This window comes from Sinocyclocheilus grahami, unplaced genomic scaffold (assembly GCF_001515645.1).
Source record: "Sinocyclocheilus grahami isolate Dianchi unplaced genomic scaffold, SAMN03320097.WGS_v1.1 scaffold106.1, whole genome shotgun sequence".
NCBI lineage: Eukaryota > Metazoa > Chordata > Actinopteri > Cypriniformes > Cyprinidae > Sinocyclocheilus > Sinocyclocheilus grahami.
The window spans coordinates 2,130,561-2,142,611 of NW_015505285.1; the positions used below are offsets into that span (position 1 = coordinate 2,130,561).

At 36.6% G+C, this 12,051-nt stretch overlaps 1 protein-coding gene across 1 annotated transcript; it reads left to right on the forward strand.

Moving 5' to 3' along the window:
- The first annotated feature begins 2,179 nt into the window (after positions 1-2,179).
- hif1an (hypoxia inducible factor 1 subunit alpha inhibitor) lies at positions 2,180-11,141 on the forward strand. The gene is made up of 8 exons (XM_016276819.1): positions 2,180-2,585; positions 4,221-4,471; positions 6,476-6,624; positions 6,809-6,954; positions 7,544-7,650; positions 9,234-9,297; positions 9,408-9,518; positions 10,323-11,141. The coding sequence occupies exons 1-8, from the start codon at positions 2,382-2,384 to the stop codon at positions 10,377-10,379; spliced, it is 1,089 nt and encodes a 362-aa protein (XP_016132305.1). The 5' UTR covers positions 2,180-2,381; the 3' UTR covers positions 10,380-11,141.
- Positions 11,142-12,051: the final 910 nt, after the last annotated feature.

The following is a 12,051-nucleotide window of genomic DNA, read 5'->3' on the forward strand; positions in this document are numbered from 1 at the left end:
TATATATATATATATATATATATATATATATATATTCATTTTATGTTCAAATTGTTAAATAATATTTGTTGTATAGGTAAAGGCAGTGTGTTCCAATAGTTTTTAAAGACACTTTTTTTTGTCCAATTGTTAAGAATTAGGGTAAAAGTTATTGTTTTAAGTGTAGTGTAACTGAAATATTGTGCATAAAATATCTTTATTTAATACAAATAAAGTATAGATGTCCACAGTGGTCTCAAAGTCCCAAGTCCTGCAGTTATTTTTAAATTGGGGTTAGAGTTAGTGTTTTTGAGTCTGATATCACATAAAAATAGGTCTCTGTAAGCTGTCTTGCTTCCTGTAAGCTATCATGGCATGCTCCCAAAATTGCCATTAGGGTGCTCTAAAACACGCCAATTAGTATTCTATATAGAATTTATTATGTGAACATGAATGTACTTTGTACATAATTTGTTTGGCCGTTGAGGGTCACATCACCTGACAACTGTCCCCCCACTTTTAAAATGGCTGCTACGCCCCTGTATATAGCCTATACAGTATATATATATATATATGCCATAATTTACTCAAGTAAGCAAACCTCTGAGACATTTTCAAAAATATCCTTTTGTGTTCGACAGAAGATAAGGAATCATGAACATCCTTTAATAGATATTTCGTCTGCAATAAAGGGGGATTTTTATGTGTTTTTCCAAAATGATCTTTATAAGGTATCAGACTTTGAATCACTTGCAGGATACAAAGTTTGGGGGTTTATTTCCAAGAGTGCTAGCATATTTGTGCCTGCTGGTGCTTATTTGAAGGTTCTTCATAATCCATATCACAGTATGGTCTAGTATTTTCACTTGGATGTATTTCTCTGTAGTCTGATAAGAAAGTGTTTCTCTTCATGTGATGAAATGGATATATAAAAAATATATAAAGGATACAAAAAGAATAAAAGGATAGCCTACATACCCAGGCAACTCGAATGAATCTAACTAGAATATTCTTAGCCCCTCTGTATAATATATATAAATATATAGCACAATAGAGTATGGCCGACCACGAAGCAACCAGTTATCCCCATCTACTGTTCAATCCGCACTCTGGCTTTTTCTTTACCCATAGGTTTGTGCCTGTGAGACAGGAATGTAACTAATTGATTTAGATGTCCAGGACTGTGGGACAGTGAGACATTTTAGTTCTTTATTATTTTTTTAAAGGATGTAATTACCGAAATACATTTCTTTGGAATGCTTGATTCTGATCGGTCAATTGCAGTATCAGGTGAAAAATATTTCTGAAGGTAAGTCACTGTAGGCAAAACCTTTTTTTCATACACTGGTCAATGAAGAAATGTTGGGCTAATTCCATCCATAACATGTCTTTTTTCAGACTAGTGGAAAGAAAACATACAAAATACACATTTTAGTGTTTATTTTATAGCACTTTATCTTTTTTGCGCCTGAGAGTGCAAAATTAGGCCTACAATATCTACATTTTTAAAAGCCATTTTCTGGAAATTAGTTTTTCCCTCCTGAACTGAGCCAGACGTGTCCACTTCAGTAATTTACATGCAACAAACTCTTCAGTTTTAGTGTTTTACAAAGGCGTTTGTACAGGCTATCATCCTGATTCTGTATAACATTTTATTCTAAAAACATTGTCATGAGTGTTGACGTCTTTTTCAAAAATATAAAGAGACTATGATATTTTCTGATTTATGGAGAGATGAAACATGTTTTTTTATAATTTGCATGTGAAATGAATCAAGAATTTAGCATCTGGCTTTCAGATTCTGTTTTGGAAATGAGTGCACATTTAATTAGATGGTGCTCATTTGCATATTTCAACACAATTTAGAAAACGTGTAATACAAAACTACTGTCGTAAATGTATTGTAACAAACAACTAGGAAGAAAGTATGGTGATATTTAGGCTATTAGTTGTTTGTGTTGTCTTACCTGATGATGGCCTTTGTTCTTGTTTACTGTGCTCTCCGTTTCACGTCCGATTAATGATTACCCTGTCGGCTTTATTTTGCGCAATATTTTTATCAATTAACATATTTGTAACATAGACTGTATGAGTTGTAACCATTTCCTTACTGCTCACCCACTCATTCATTCATAAACACCGGCGTCCAACGGTTTAGAGACTTTTATTTTGAAACAACAAAAACTTCCGGAGGGTGTTATGAAAATATCGGCAGTGCTTCTGTTTTCACGCAGCTGGTGTGACTGCTCGGGTCGCTCCGCTCGTCTTTTCGTGTTTCTGTGGGGTGTGTGAAAGGCCAGGAGCGGTTCTCGCTGCTCCTCTCTCAGCTCAACGGCTGTGCCGTTCACCCTCGTGTGACTTTATTGTGAAGTAACAGCAATCCTCTGGCGAACTCAGAGGACATGGCAGCCGCGACCGTGGCTGAAGCGGACCCAGCAGAGACCGATGGAGCTGCCGCCGCCGCCGCCGCCGCCGCCGCCGCCTTTACGGATCTACGCGACCCAGGCTGGAATGAATCGCAGCTTCGGCAATATACTTTTCCAACCCGACAGATACCGCGACTTTCTCATACTGATCCGCGTGCGGAGGTCCTCATCAACAACGAGGTATGTTGGCAGATTTATCCTGCATCGCGTTAGAGTGCGACAGACAGATGGAGGAGTGGAGACTCGTTCGGATGGTGCAAGGTGCACTAAAATGAAAGGATGATTTAACCAAACTCAGCAGGCAATTAAACGCCTTTGTCTAACATAAAATCATAGACTGTTGAAATAATTGTTGAAACTCCTTAATGTGTTTGATGGAAGATCCTTTCAGTATATCCGATCCCAATAAGCGGACAAATCTGATCAGTTATAAATCTACATTTATTCCTCAGTTACAGCATAACGTTAACGTTAGATGGTTTTGCAACTGCCGTGTTAAGTTATGTTTTAAATGTTGAAAATTCGTAAACGGGTCGTTATATAATTTCTGCATAAAAAGAGAAGCTTACGATATTGCTGTAATATTTCGTAAATGTAAATAGTGCAGTTCCTAAAGCCGTGTAGCATTCTAGCTAACGTTAGATTTTATAACGTTATTTATAACATTTATTCCTATGATTTAACGATAGATTAGAAATATAAACATTTATAGTGGTTTTACATGACCTGGGGAGGGGTTCCTGCACCAAACAGAAAGGAAAAGTATGAAAAAAAATCATATAAATGAAAGTATAATTAAAGCTTTTCTATGTAATGTTACCAAAAAAACAACAAAAAACTCATGTGGTAATGGGTTATAATGAGTTCAGTCAAAGCACGTTGTTCATTGTTGTGTTGACGGCTGTCGCGTGTAAACAGTTGCAGGGGGACTGTCTTAGCTGTTCACGAGTACATGCGTTTTAATTCCTTTAGAATTAATTAATAAAAAGTATTCGTTTTAATTGAATAAGTGTTTATACACACACACACATAGATATATATATATATGTGTGTGTGTATATATATATATATATATGTGTGTGTGTATGTATGTATAAACACTTATTCAATAATAATAAAAAAAACAATATATATAACGTTATACGGTGTGTGTGTATATATATATATATATATATGTATATGTATGTATGTGTGTATGTGTTCCTGATCTGATTTATATATATATATATATATAAGTCAGATCAGGAACACTTCTGACGCATAGTCAAATGTTAAGTTATTTAATAATGATCATTTAAAAATATTTAATATCATGTATATAGTAGTAATTGACTTTAAAAGTCTGTGTCGCTGTATGCGGTTTGTTCTTGTAGCGGTCGTCTAGTGTAGCTGCAGCGGAGCGCGAGAGCAGTCTGGTCGTGCGCGTGCTGGAACAGTCTACGTTCTTCTAGTCACGTAGCACTTGTCACTTTTTTTTCATGCTGCAGCATCAGTATAATTCTGTGTCAAATAAACGCCGAGCCTTGGCGGGGTCGCTGCACGACTCGGACCGTATTGTTGCAGTTCTGTTTAAATTAATATTTAAGCTCTAGTCTATATGTTTGCATTTGAGTGCAAACATGAGTGTGGAAGTGTGTTTGGTGCTACAGGAAACATACAGTGAAGTTAAAGGTGACTCTGCTTACAGAATAATGAAGCGAAACTACCGATGACCCACCCAGAATACCACTACACTAATCTGTTGTTTTGAAAACAATTATGTGTGACTAATATTAATCTTCTAAATAGTTAATTTTATATATTTTTCTTTTGTAGGAGCCTGTTGTATTAACAGATACCAGTTTAGTATATCCAGCTCTAAAATGGGACATACCCTACTTGCAAGAGAACATTGGAAATGGGGACTTCTCTGTTTACATGGCAGAAAATCACAAATTCTTGTATTATGACGAGAAGAAGATGACAAACTTTCAGGACTTTGTGCCCAAATCTCATCGAATAGAGATGAAATTTTCTGAGTTTGTGGACAAGATGCATCAAACAGAGGAACAAGGTGGAAAAGAAAGGTATGTCAATGTGATTTGCATTAATGTACCTGATAGCCATGTTTAAAATGCTGGCTGAGGTGATTTTTTTTTTTACTTAAAAAGTGAAGGCACATTGATTTATGACTCTTAAAGGGATAGTTCACTCAAAAAAGAAAATTTGATGCTTATCTGCTTACCCCCAGGGCATCCAAGATGTAGGTGACTTTGTTTCTTCAGTAGAACACATTTGATGATTTTTAAGTCCAACCGTTGGAGTCCATCAGTCTTATAATGCATGGCAATGGTAACAAAGTCTATGAGAGTAAAAAAAACATGCACAGACAAATCCAAATTAAACCCTGCGGCTCGTGACGACACATTGATGTCCTAAGACACGAAACGATCGGTTTGTGCGAGAAACCGAACAGTATTTATATAAATTTTTACCTCTAATACACCACTATGTCCAACTGTCTTTGTGCGCGCGCACGACTTCCGGTGCGTGCAATGTGTACGTGCTCTGGCATAGTTTACGTAAGTGCCGGAAGTGATCTCTCGCGCGTATACGTCACTCATTGTTTACATAGTGCACAGTCACTGTAGGTACGACGGCTAATCAAAATGGTACTTACTTGCGCTTATCCGGATTGTTCGAACCGACTTCTGAGCCTGCTCGCCTGAAGTTATGGTTGATTGCCTTTCGGCTGGATATCAACACACTGTGACGCTGCCTCCCACTAATTATCAGCATCACCCTGTCCCTTAATCGCCGCCCTTCGCCAGGCTCCCGACATGAGTGGGTGCGTGAGAGAGGAGGGGCGCTGAAATAGCCAGGGCTGGCGGCGTGTGATGGGGCACACCTGAACCGAATAGAGAACCGCACCATTACACGGCCGTCGGCCGTGGGCAGAGAGAAGGACGAAGCCGCTGATAGAAGCCGCCGCCCCTCGTGCCCCGGAGAGGGGAGCGCGAGCGGCCGCCGGACTCCGCCCCTTACCTGGACCCTTCCCTTCACGAACCCCGCAGCACGACGAGAACACCTGATCCCCTGTTTATTTTGGACACTTGATTCCCTTTTTTCTGGACACTTTCTTTATTTTCTGTTAATAAACGGTGCCTGTCGTTTGCTCCTCCTGCGACAACACACCCATTAACGTAAACTACACCAGAGCGCGTACACATCGCATGCACCGGAAGTCGTGCGCGCGCACAAAGACAGTTGGACATAGTGCTGTATTAGAGGTAAAAAATGATATAAATACTGTTCGGTTTCTGGCACAAACCGATCGTTTCGTGTCTTAGGACATCAATGTGTCGTCAGGAGCTGCAGGGTTTAATTTGGATTTGTCTGTGCATGTTTTTTTTACACTCATAGACTTTGTTACCATTGCCATGCATTATAAGACTGATGGACTCCAACGGTTGGACTTAAAAATCATCAAATGTGTTCTACTGAAGAAACAAAGTCACCTACATCTTGGATGCCCTGGGGGTAAGCAGATAAACATCAAATTTTCTTTTTTGGGTGAACTATCCCTTTAAGTTTGCCATTAAAACAAAGACAGTTGCTCTCTGTCTTTTTTCCTTTCACAGTTAAAACACCTTTTTAGTATCAAATAATTGTACATTTGTGTACAGTGTATGTTTAAAATTTACCTTGACTATAAAGTTTTGAGCTGTTTATAATGACATGAACAGTAGATGTGTGGTGGAAAAGTGTTGAGATGCGTGAAATCCAATCCAGGAAATAAAATCGCTCCGGTGTATGACTAAGCAGTTAATTCTGCCAGCTGATGTCCAGGCCACATCTCTGACCTTTTGATACTCTGCTTTGGTGGCATTATCGCTGTATCATTTACAATCATCTTGTTTCTGGTTCCAGACCTTTAACTGTTTACCTTAATAAATATTAAGCAAATTCAGATAGATATTTACTTAACAATATATGAAAATTCTAAGATGTAGAATAGCATTTTAAAGTAACTTGATTTAATTTGTTTCAACATTTTAACATGTGAAATTACATTGCTGTTTAATTTGTAGAGTGTACTTGCAACAAACTCTGAATGATACAGTAGGCCGAAAAATAGTGGTGGATTTTCTTGGATTCAATTGGAACTGGATTAACAAACAGCAAGCTAAATGGAACTGGGGACCTCTGACCTCAAATTTGCTGCTCATAGGCATGGAAGGTACAGTTTCAGTGCACCTTACTTTTTATCCAAATTATTGCCATTATTAGTTAAAATACAATTTTGATTGGCTTTTCCCTCTTGAAAGTTGTCCTTCGTTGTCTACATTTAAGTCGGTGAGTTGTTGCAGTAACCATCGTCTAATTTTTTTGTGTTTGTTTATCCACTCAAAATGTCACATCAGGCAATGTGACACCAGCACACTATGATGAGCAGCAGAATTTCTTCGCACAAATCAAAGGACATAAGAGATGCATCCTCTTTCCTCCGGATCAGTTTGACTGCCTCTATCCTTTCCCAGTTCATCATCCATGTGACAGACAGAGTCAGGTATTATATGTTTGATAACACTATACTAGTGGTTCTCAAATATACAGAAGTTTACAGTCTAAAAAATATACATTTAAAAAATGTTCAATATTGTGTGTCTAATACTGTATTGCATAGTCTACATTGTACTTGAGCAATACAGCATGCAAACAAATGTTGGCAATATCAACAACAACAACAACAAAGTAAAATATTACATTAATCTGTTTTAGTCACATTACTTTTTCCCATAAATTTTTACACATTACTTTTTGCCATGGTTATGGCCATCAGTGTGGCAAAATGATGGCAGTGAATACAAAAACATTATACATATAAACAGACATGCCAAGTATGATTTATACTAGGTCCTAGAAAATATTTTTACAGGTTTGAAGTTAGCACATAACATTTCACAAATATTTAATCCGCAATCCTTCTCCGTACATAGCGCTGGTACACTGAAATGGATTGTAGATTGAATGTGAAAAAAATATTGTTCCTGGTTTGAAAAGTTTGAGAACCACTGGCTAAGAATCTTTGTTTTCAGACTCTTTAAGACTGTAATGATAAAATGTTCTTCAAGTTTTTTTTATTTTGCATTTAATAGGTTGATTTTGAGAATCCAGATTATGACAAGTTTCCTAATTTTAAAAATGCTGTTGGATATGAGGCTGTTGTGGGACCAGGTGATGTCTTATACATCCCAATGTACTGGTAAGATTGCTTTCAAATACACAGAAAAGATGGATGACAATAATTACTTGTTTATTAAGTGTGTAATTCAGCCAGTCTGCATCAAATGTGGAGTTTGAGGCAGAACTATCTGTTTGACCAGCTAATGGCAGACGGAAGGAGTGCTTGGGAAAACCTGTTAGGAATACTTCAGTAATTCTGGTCAGTAGTGCAGAAGTACTCTTCAGTTCCCATTACTTTTTTTTATTTTAGTGCAATAAATTAATTGAGAGAGCATTTGTTTGATTTCACACATACATACACATTTGTAAATTAATAAATGTGGTTTAGTTTTACTAATATTTCCCAATTTATGTGTTTAAACAGCTTGAAAATATCAGTCAGTGAAGTGTAGACCTGAAGTGACCCAGCTAGTGTTGGCTCTCTCTCAGTTGCGTGCCTCATTCGGCAGGCCTCTGCCTCTCTGCCTCCATGGGCTGCTGACTTAGTTTCAAGCCTGTGAGAGTGAGGAGGGCAAAATGATGCCAACCAGCTGTGTAATTCTACAGTCCATACTTTTTCCTCATGGCTGCCTAAGTGTGAACATATCTCCTCTTCTTTTAACCTAGTGTCACAGAATAGCACAGTTTGAATTAGAGAGCAAACACAAAGTGTTGTACTATTTTCCAAATGTTCTCAGAGTTTCTTTGTATGAATATCTGAACTCTAATCCGGCACATGGACAAAGAGTGGTGCACAGGGGCATCAGCTGCATATGTTCGTGAAATCATGCCACAAAAATGAAGCTTGTTGCCCTGTAATTGTTGCCCTGTAAGGCTCTAAAACTTTCCAAACAGGTTTTCCAAAGTGCAGTTTATGTGTGTAAAGTGCACATCATGTGCTTTGCATAAGTGACTATATTAAGAGAACAGTCCTAATGGCAGGTGTGGAAGGAATGTCCGGGGTGGGATTTTAAATGTTTTTCAGTTTAACTTTCCTGCAGGCATGGTGCTCTTATCTAAATTGTCTGTGTCATAAATACAGATTGCCATATGTCATATTTGATCATATATAAAAGCTTTATGGAAGATTTGTTTTATGTGTTCATTCAATTTAGAATAGTTTTAAAATAGTTAGTTCTAAATGCATTTGCATCTGAATTAGAAATGTTAAAGCAATCCTAAACTGAGTGAACAAATTGAAAGTCAATTATTTAAATTAATAAAATATTTTTTATATATTCTCTACTGTTTAATTGTTTTGAAAGATGTCTTCGTGATGCTCACTAAGGCCGCATTCATTTGATCTTAAAATACAGAAATTCTATGAGATATTATAACAGTTTAAAATAATAAAATATATATATTTTTAATATATTTTAAAATGTAATTTATTCCTGGGATGGCAAAGCTGAGTTTTCAGCAGCCATTACGCCAGCCTTCAGTGTCACATGATCTTTCAGAAATCATTCTTCAGTAATATGCTAATTCGGTGCTCTTTAATGTCACATTTGAACAATTTAATGTGTTCTTGCTGATTAATAGTGACCCTAAACCTTTGCATAATACTGCATAGGTTTATGAAATTATCTTAAATAAATGTTTGCATTTTTTTACTTGATAAAGGTGGCATCACATTGAGTCCCTGTTAAATGGAGGAGTGACCATCACAGTGAACTTCTGGTACAAGGTATGTTTTTGCAGCACCATCGCATGCACTGTAAACAATAATACAATTAATAATAATACAAGTAATACAACTTTGCACAAATCAACCAGTATTGTACAAAATATTTCCAGGGGGCACCCACTCCAAAGAGGATAGAGTACCCTTTGAAAGCTCATCAGAAGGTGGCCATAATGAGGAACATAGAGAAGATGTTGGGAGAGGCCTTGGGGGACCCGCATGAGGTACAGAGAAGTAGAACAGTCAATCAAAGCCTTTTCCGTTTTTAGGTCCTCAGATATGAATAATGCATTAAGGAATTCCCTGTGTATTTTGACCTTGACAATAACCTAATTACAAGTATATTTGTGGCTAACCTGCTTTAAACCTGAATAAAATTGTGCATGCCTACATTTGACTGTGACTAGAGCAAAAATGAATAACCTTTTTCATCTTTCTACTACTTTAATTGTTTTGTATTGGCGGGTCTTAATACGTCCTAATTCGCCCTTTCACAAATAAAGACCATAAAAATTTCTTAAACCAGAGCAGAAAGTCTTAAATTCATAAAGTCATTACTGGCAGATGTTCTCTTTTTTTAACAATTTCGCAAAAACCTCGTCATTTTGCTTCTCAAGGAAATTTATCTTGATTTTAGAATCTTTAGACATTTGCACTGGAAAACAAAACAAAAATACTGACAAAGAACATCCGTTTTTTGCAGTTTGAACAGAAAATAGAAGTAGTTATTTCCATATTCTAGTGGTTGGGAACTGAGGTATTAAAGCTATTAGTTTAGATTAATGAATTAAAAACTATTGGAAATCAGTTGGGAGTTATATTATTCAGACTTTGCAGTGTTGCTAATACAACACAATGTTTTCTCCTGAGACATTTTTATGAACAAAGCATAATGAAATGGTGTTCCCTTCAACTTATTCCTTGAATTTTCTTTACTTAGTCTTAAAAAGTCTTTAATTTAACTATATAAAAGCTGCATAAATCCTGAAAGAATACATTTTATATCGATTGTTGTCTGTTTTCCACAGGTTGGTCCATTGCTGAACATGATGATCAAAGGCAGATATGACCATGGTCTGAGTTAATGGCCTGAGCTGAACCCTCTTTAGTGTGCTGCTAAGACAGTCTGTTTATATGTATGTGTGGATACGAGTATATGCCTGTGTGTACATTCAGACTGTTGAAATGCCAGTGCATGGCAGTATTTTGGCAGTATAAAGACTTTTGCCTTTTGTCTGCTTTCGTTTACTGGACCCATTATAGCTAGTTCTATGTTGGTGTAAGGAGAAAACCACTGGTGAGGAATCTTGAGTTGATCTCTCCTTAATAAAGTCCTTAAATTCATGTGTGCTGCATTACGTGCTAAAAAATACACGAATGCTTTAGCAGAGCCTGTAAAGCACTTTTACACCACCCAGAGCGCCTGTTGTCAGGTTTTGTCCCATGTTGGGACAAAGAAGGTGCCATATGTCATGATTAAACTCTTGTGGTTCAGAGTCCGTGCAGTGAAACTGGCAGAGTGCCTCGAGCATATCCACAAAGGAGGATGATTTACAACTTGAAACCTACCATTGGCTCATTGACGGTTTTAAACTGTTGATACTATCATGAATCAATGTTTTTTGTGTTTGCTTTTATATCCAATCTCATGGGTTAACAGTATTTCTGTTAGGATAGCGATAATGCAGAAAACAATGGTCAGCCACAATATGTTTTTACAACAGAAAGGATTACGTATCCTTTTGTAGGCGACTCACTGAATTAAAATTTGCATTTGTTTATATGCATTTGTAATTATTATTATTATTTTTTTTAGCTACGTGTACATGTAGCTTTCATGTTATATTTTACAGGATAACATTTATATGGTACAATTTCTGTAAGGATTGTAATTCAGAACAAATTACACTTGCCAGTGTTAGCTGTCTCCATGAATTGAAAGGAAATAAAATATTTTGAATGGTTTGGTCTAACTTTAAGCTTTTTTTTTTTTTTTATTGCAACTTTTTTTATCCTGTTAATTACATTTTTTGTTGTTAAAATGTGTGCGTTTAAGAAAAAAAAAGTGTGCTAAAAGCTGAAATTGAGATTACCTACAGTTTGGGCTCAGTGTAAAAAATGTTTTTAAGTGTTTTTCAAATAAGTCTATTATGTTAGATAAGGCTGCATTTATTTGATCGTATCTTTAATATTTAAAAACCTTGATACAATTTTTTTTCTTTAGGATTTTTTGAATCGGCTGGGGGGGGGGGGGGTAATAGTAATATTATAATAGCATTATATAGTGGTTCAACGCATTATTTAGTTTTTTTTGAGTCACATATCGGACTATTTTTTCGGATATGCAAGAAAAAAATATTTAAAGCACAGAGACTGACAATGCCTTGAAGGGTTTTTGACATAGGCAATTTTTTTGTGTATGTATGCTATACGCAACTCTTATTTCCGCGCTGTCTGAAACACGTCTCTTGTGCGCGCTTTGATTGTGTGCGAGAACAGCGTGTGAGTAACGAATAGAGCTCTCTTTCCTTTCGTCTTCTTGTGGTTTAAAATTGCTTGTACGTGTAAATTGGCAAATTAATCTGCGAATCACGTGCGTGCTGAACGGAAGGGTCTCATCCGTACGTATTACGGATCATTTGCGATCCGTTTAACTCCTAATATGTGACAGATCAGAGCAATCTTTCATTTACTTATTTAACATGAAATTGTCAAATTGCTACTCCATATCAATCGCATACAAAGAAAATACAGAAT

Excerpts from the sequence above, each read along its gene's own strand:
- hif1an (XM_016276819.1), top strand. The coding sequence starts at position 2,382 with ATGGCAGCCGCGACCGTGGCTGAAGCGGACCCAGCAGAGACCGATGGA. Across the intron at positions 6,625-6,808 it reads GCTGCTCATAGGCATGGAAG|GCAATGTGACACCAGCACAC; the intron begins GTACAGTTTCAG and ends ATGTCACATCAG. Across the intron at positions 9,298-9,407 it reads CAGTGAACTTCTGGTACAAG|GGGGCACCCACTCCAAAGAG; the intron begins GTATGTTTTTGC and ends AAATATTTCCAG.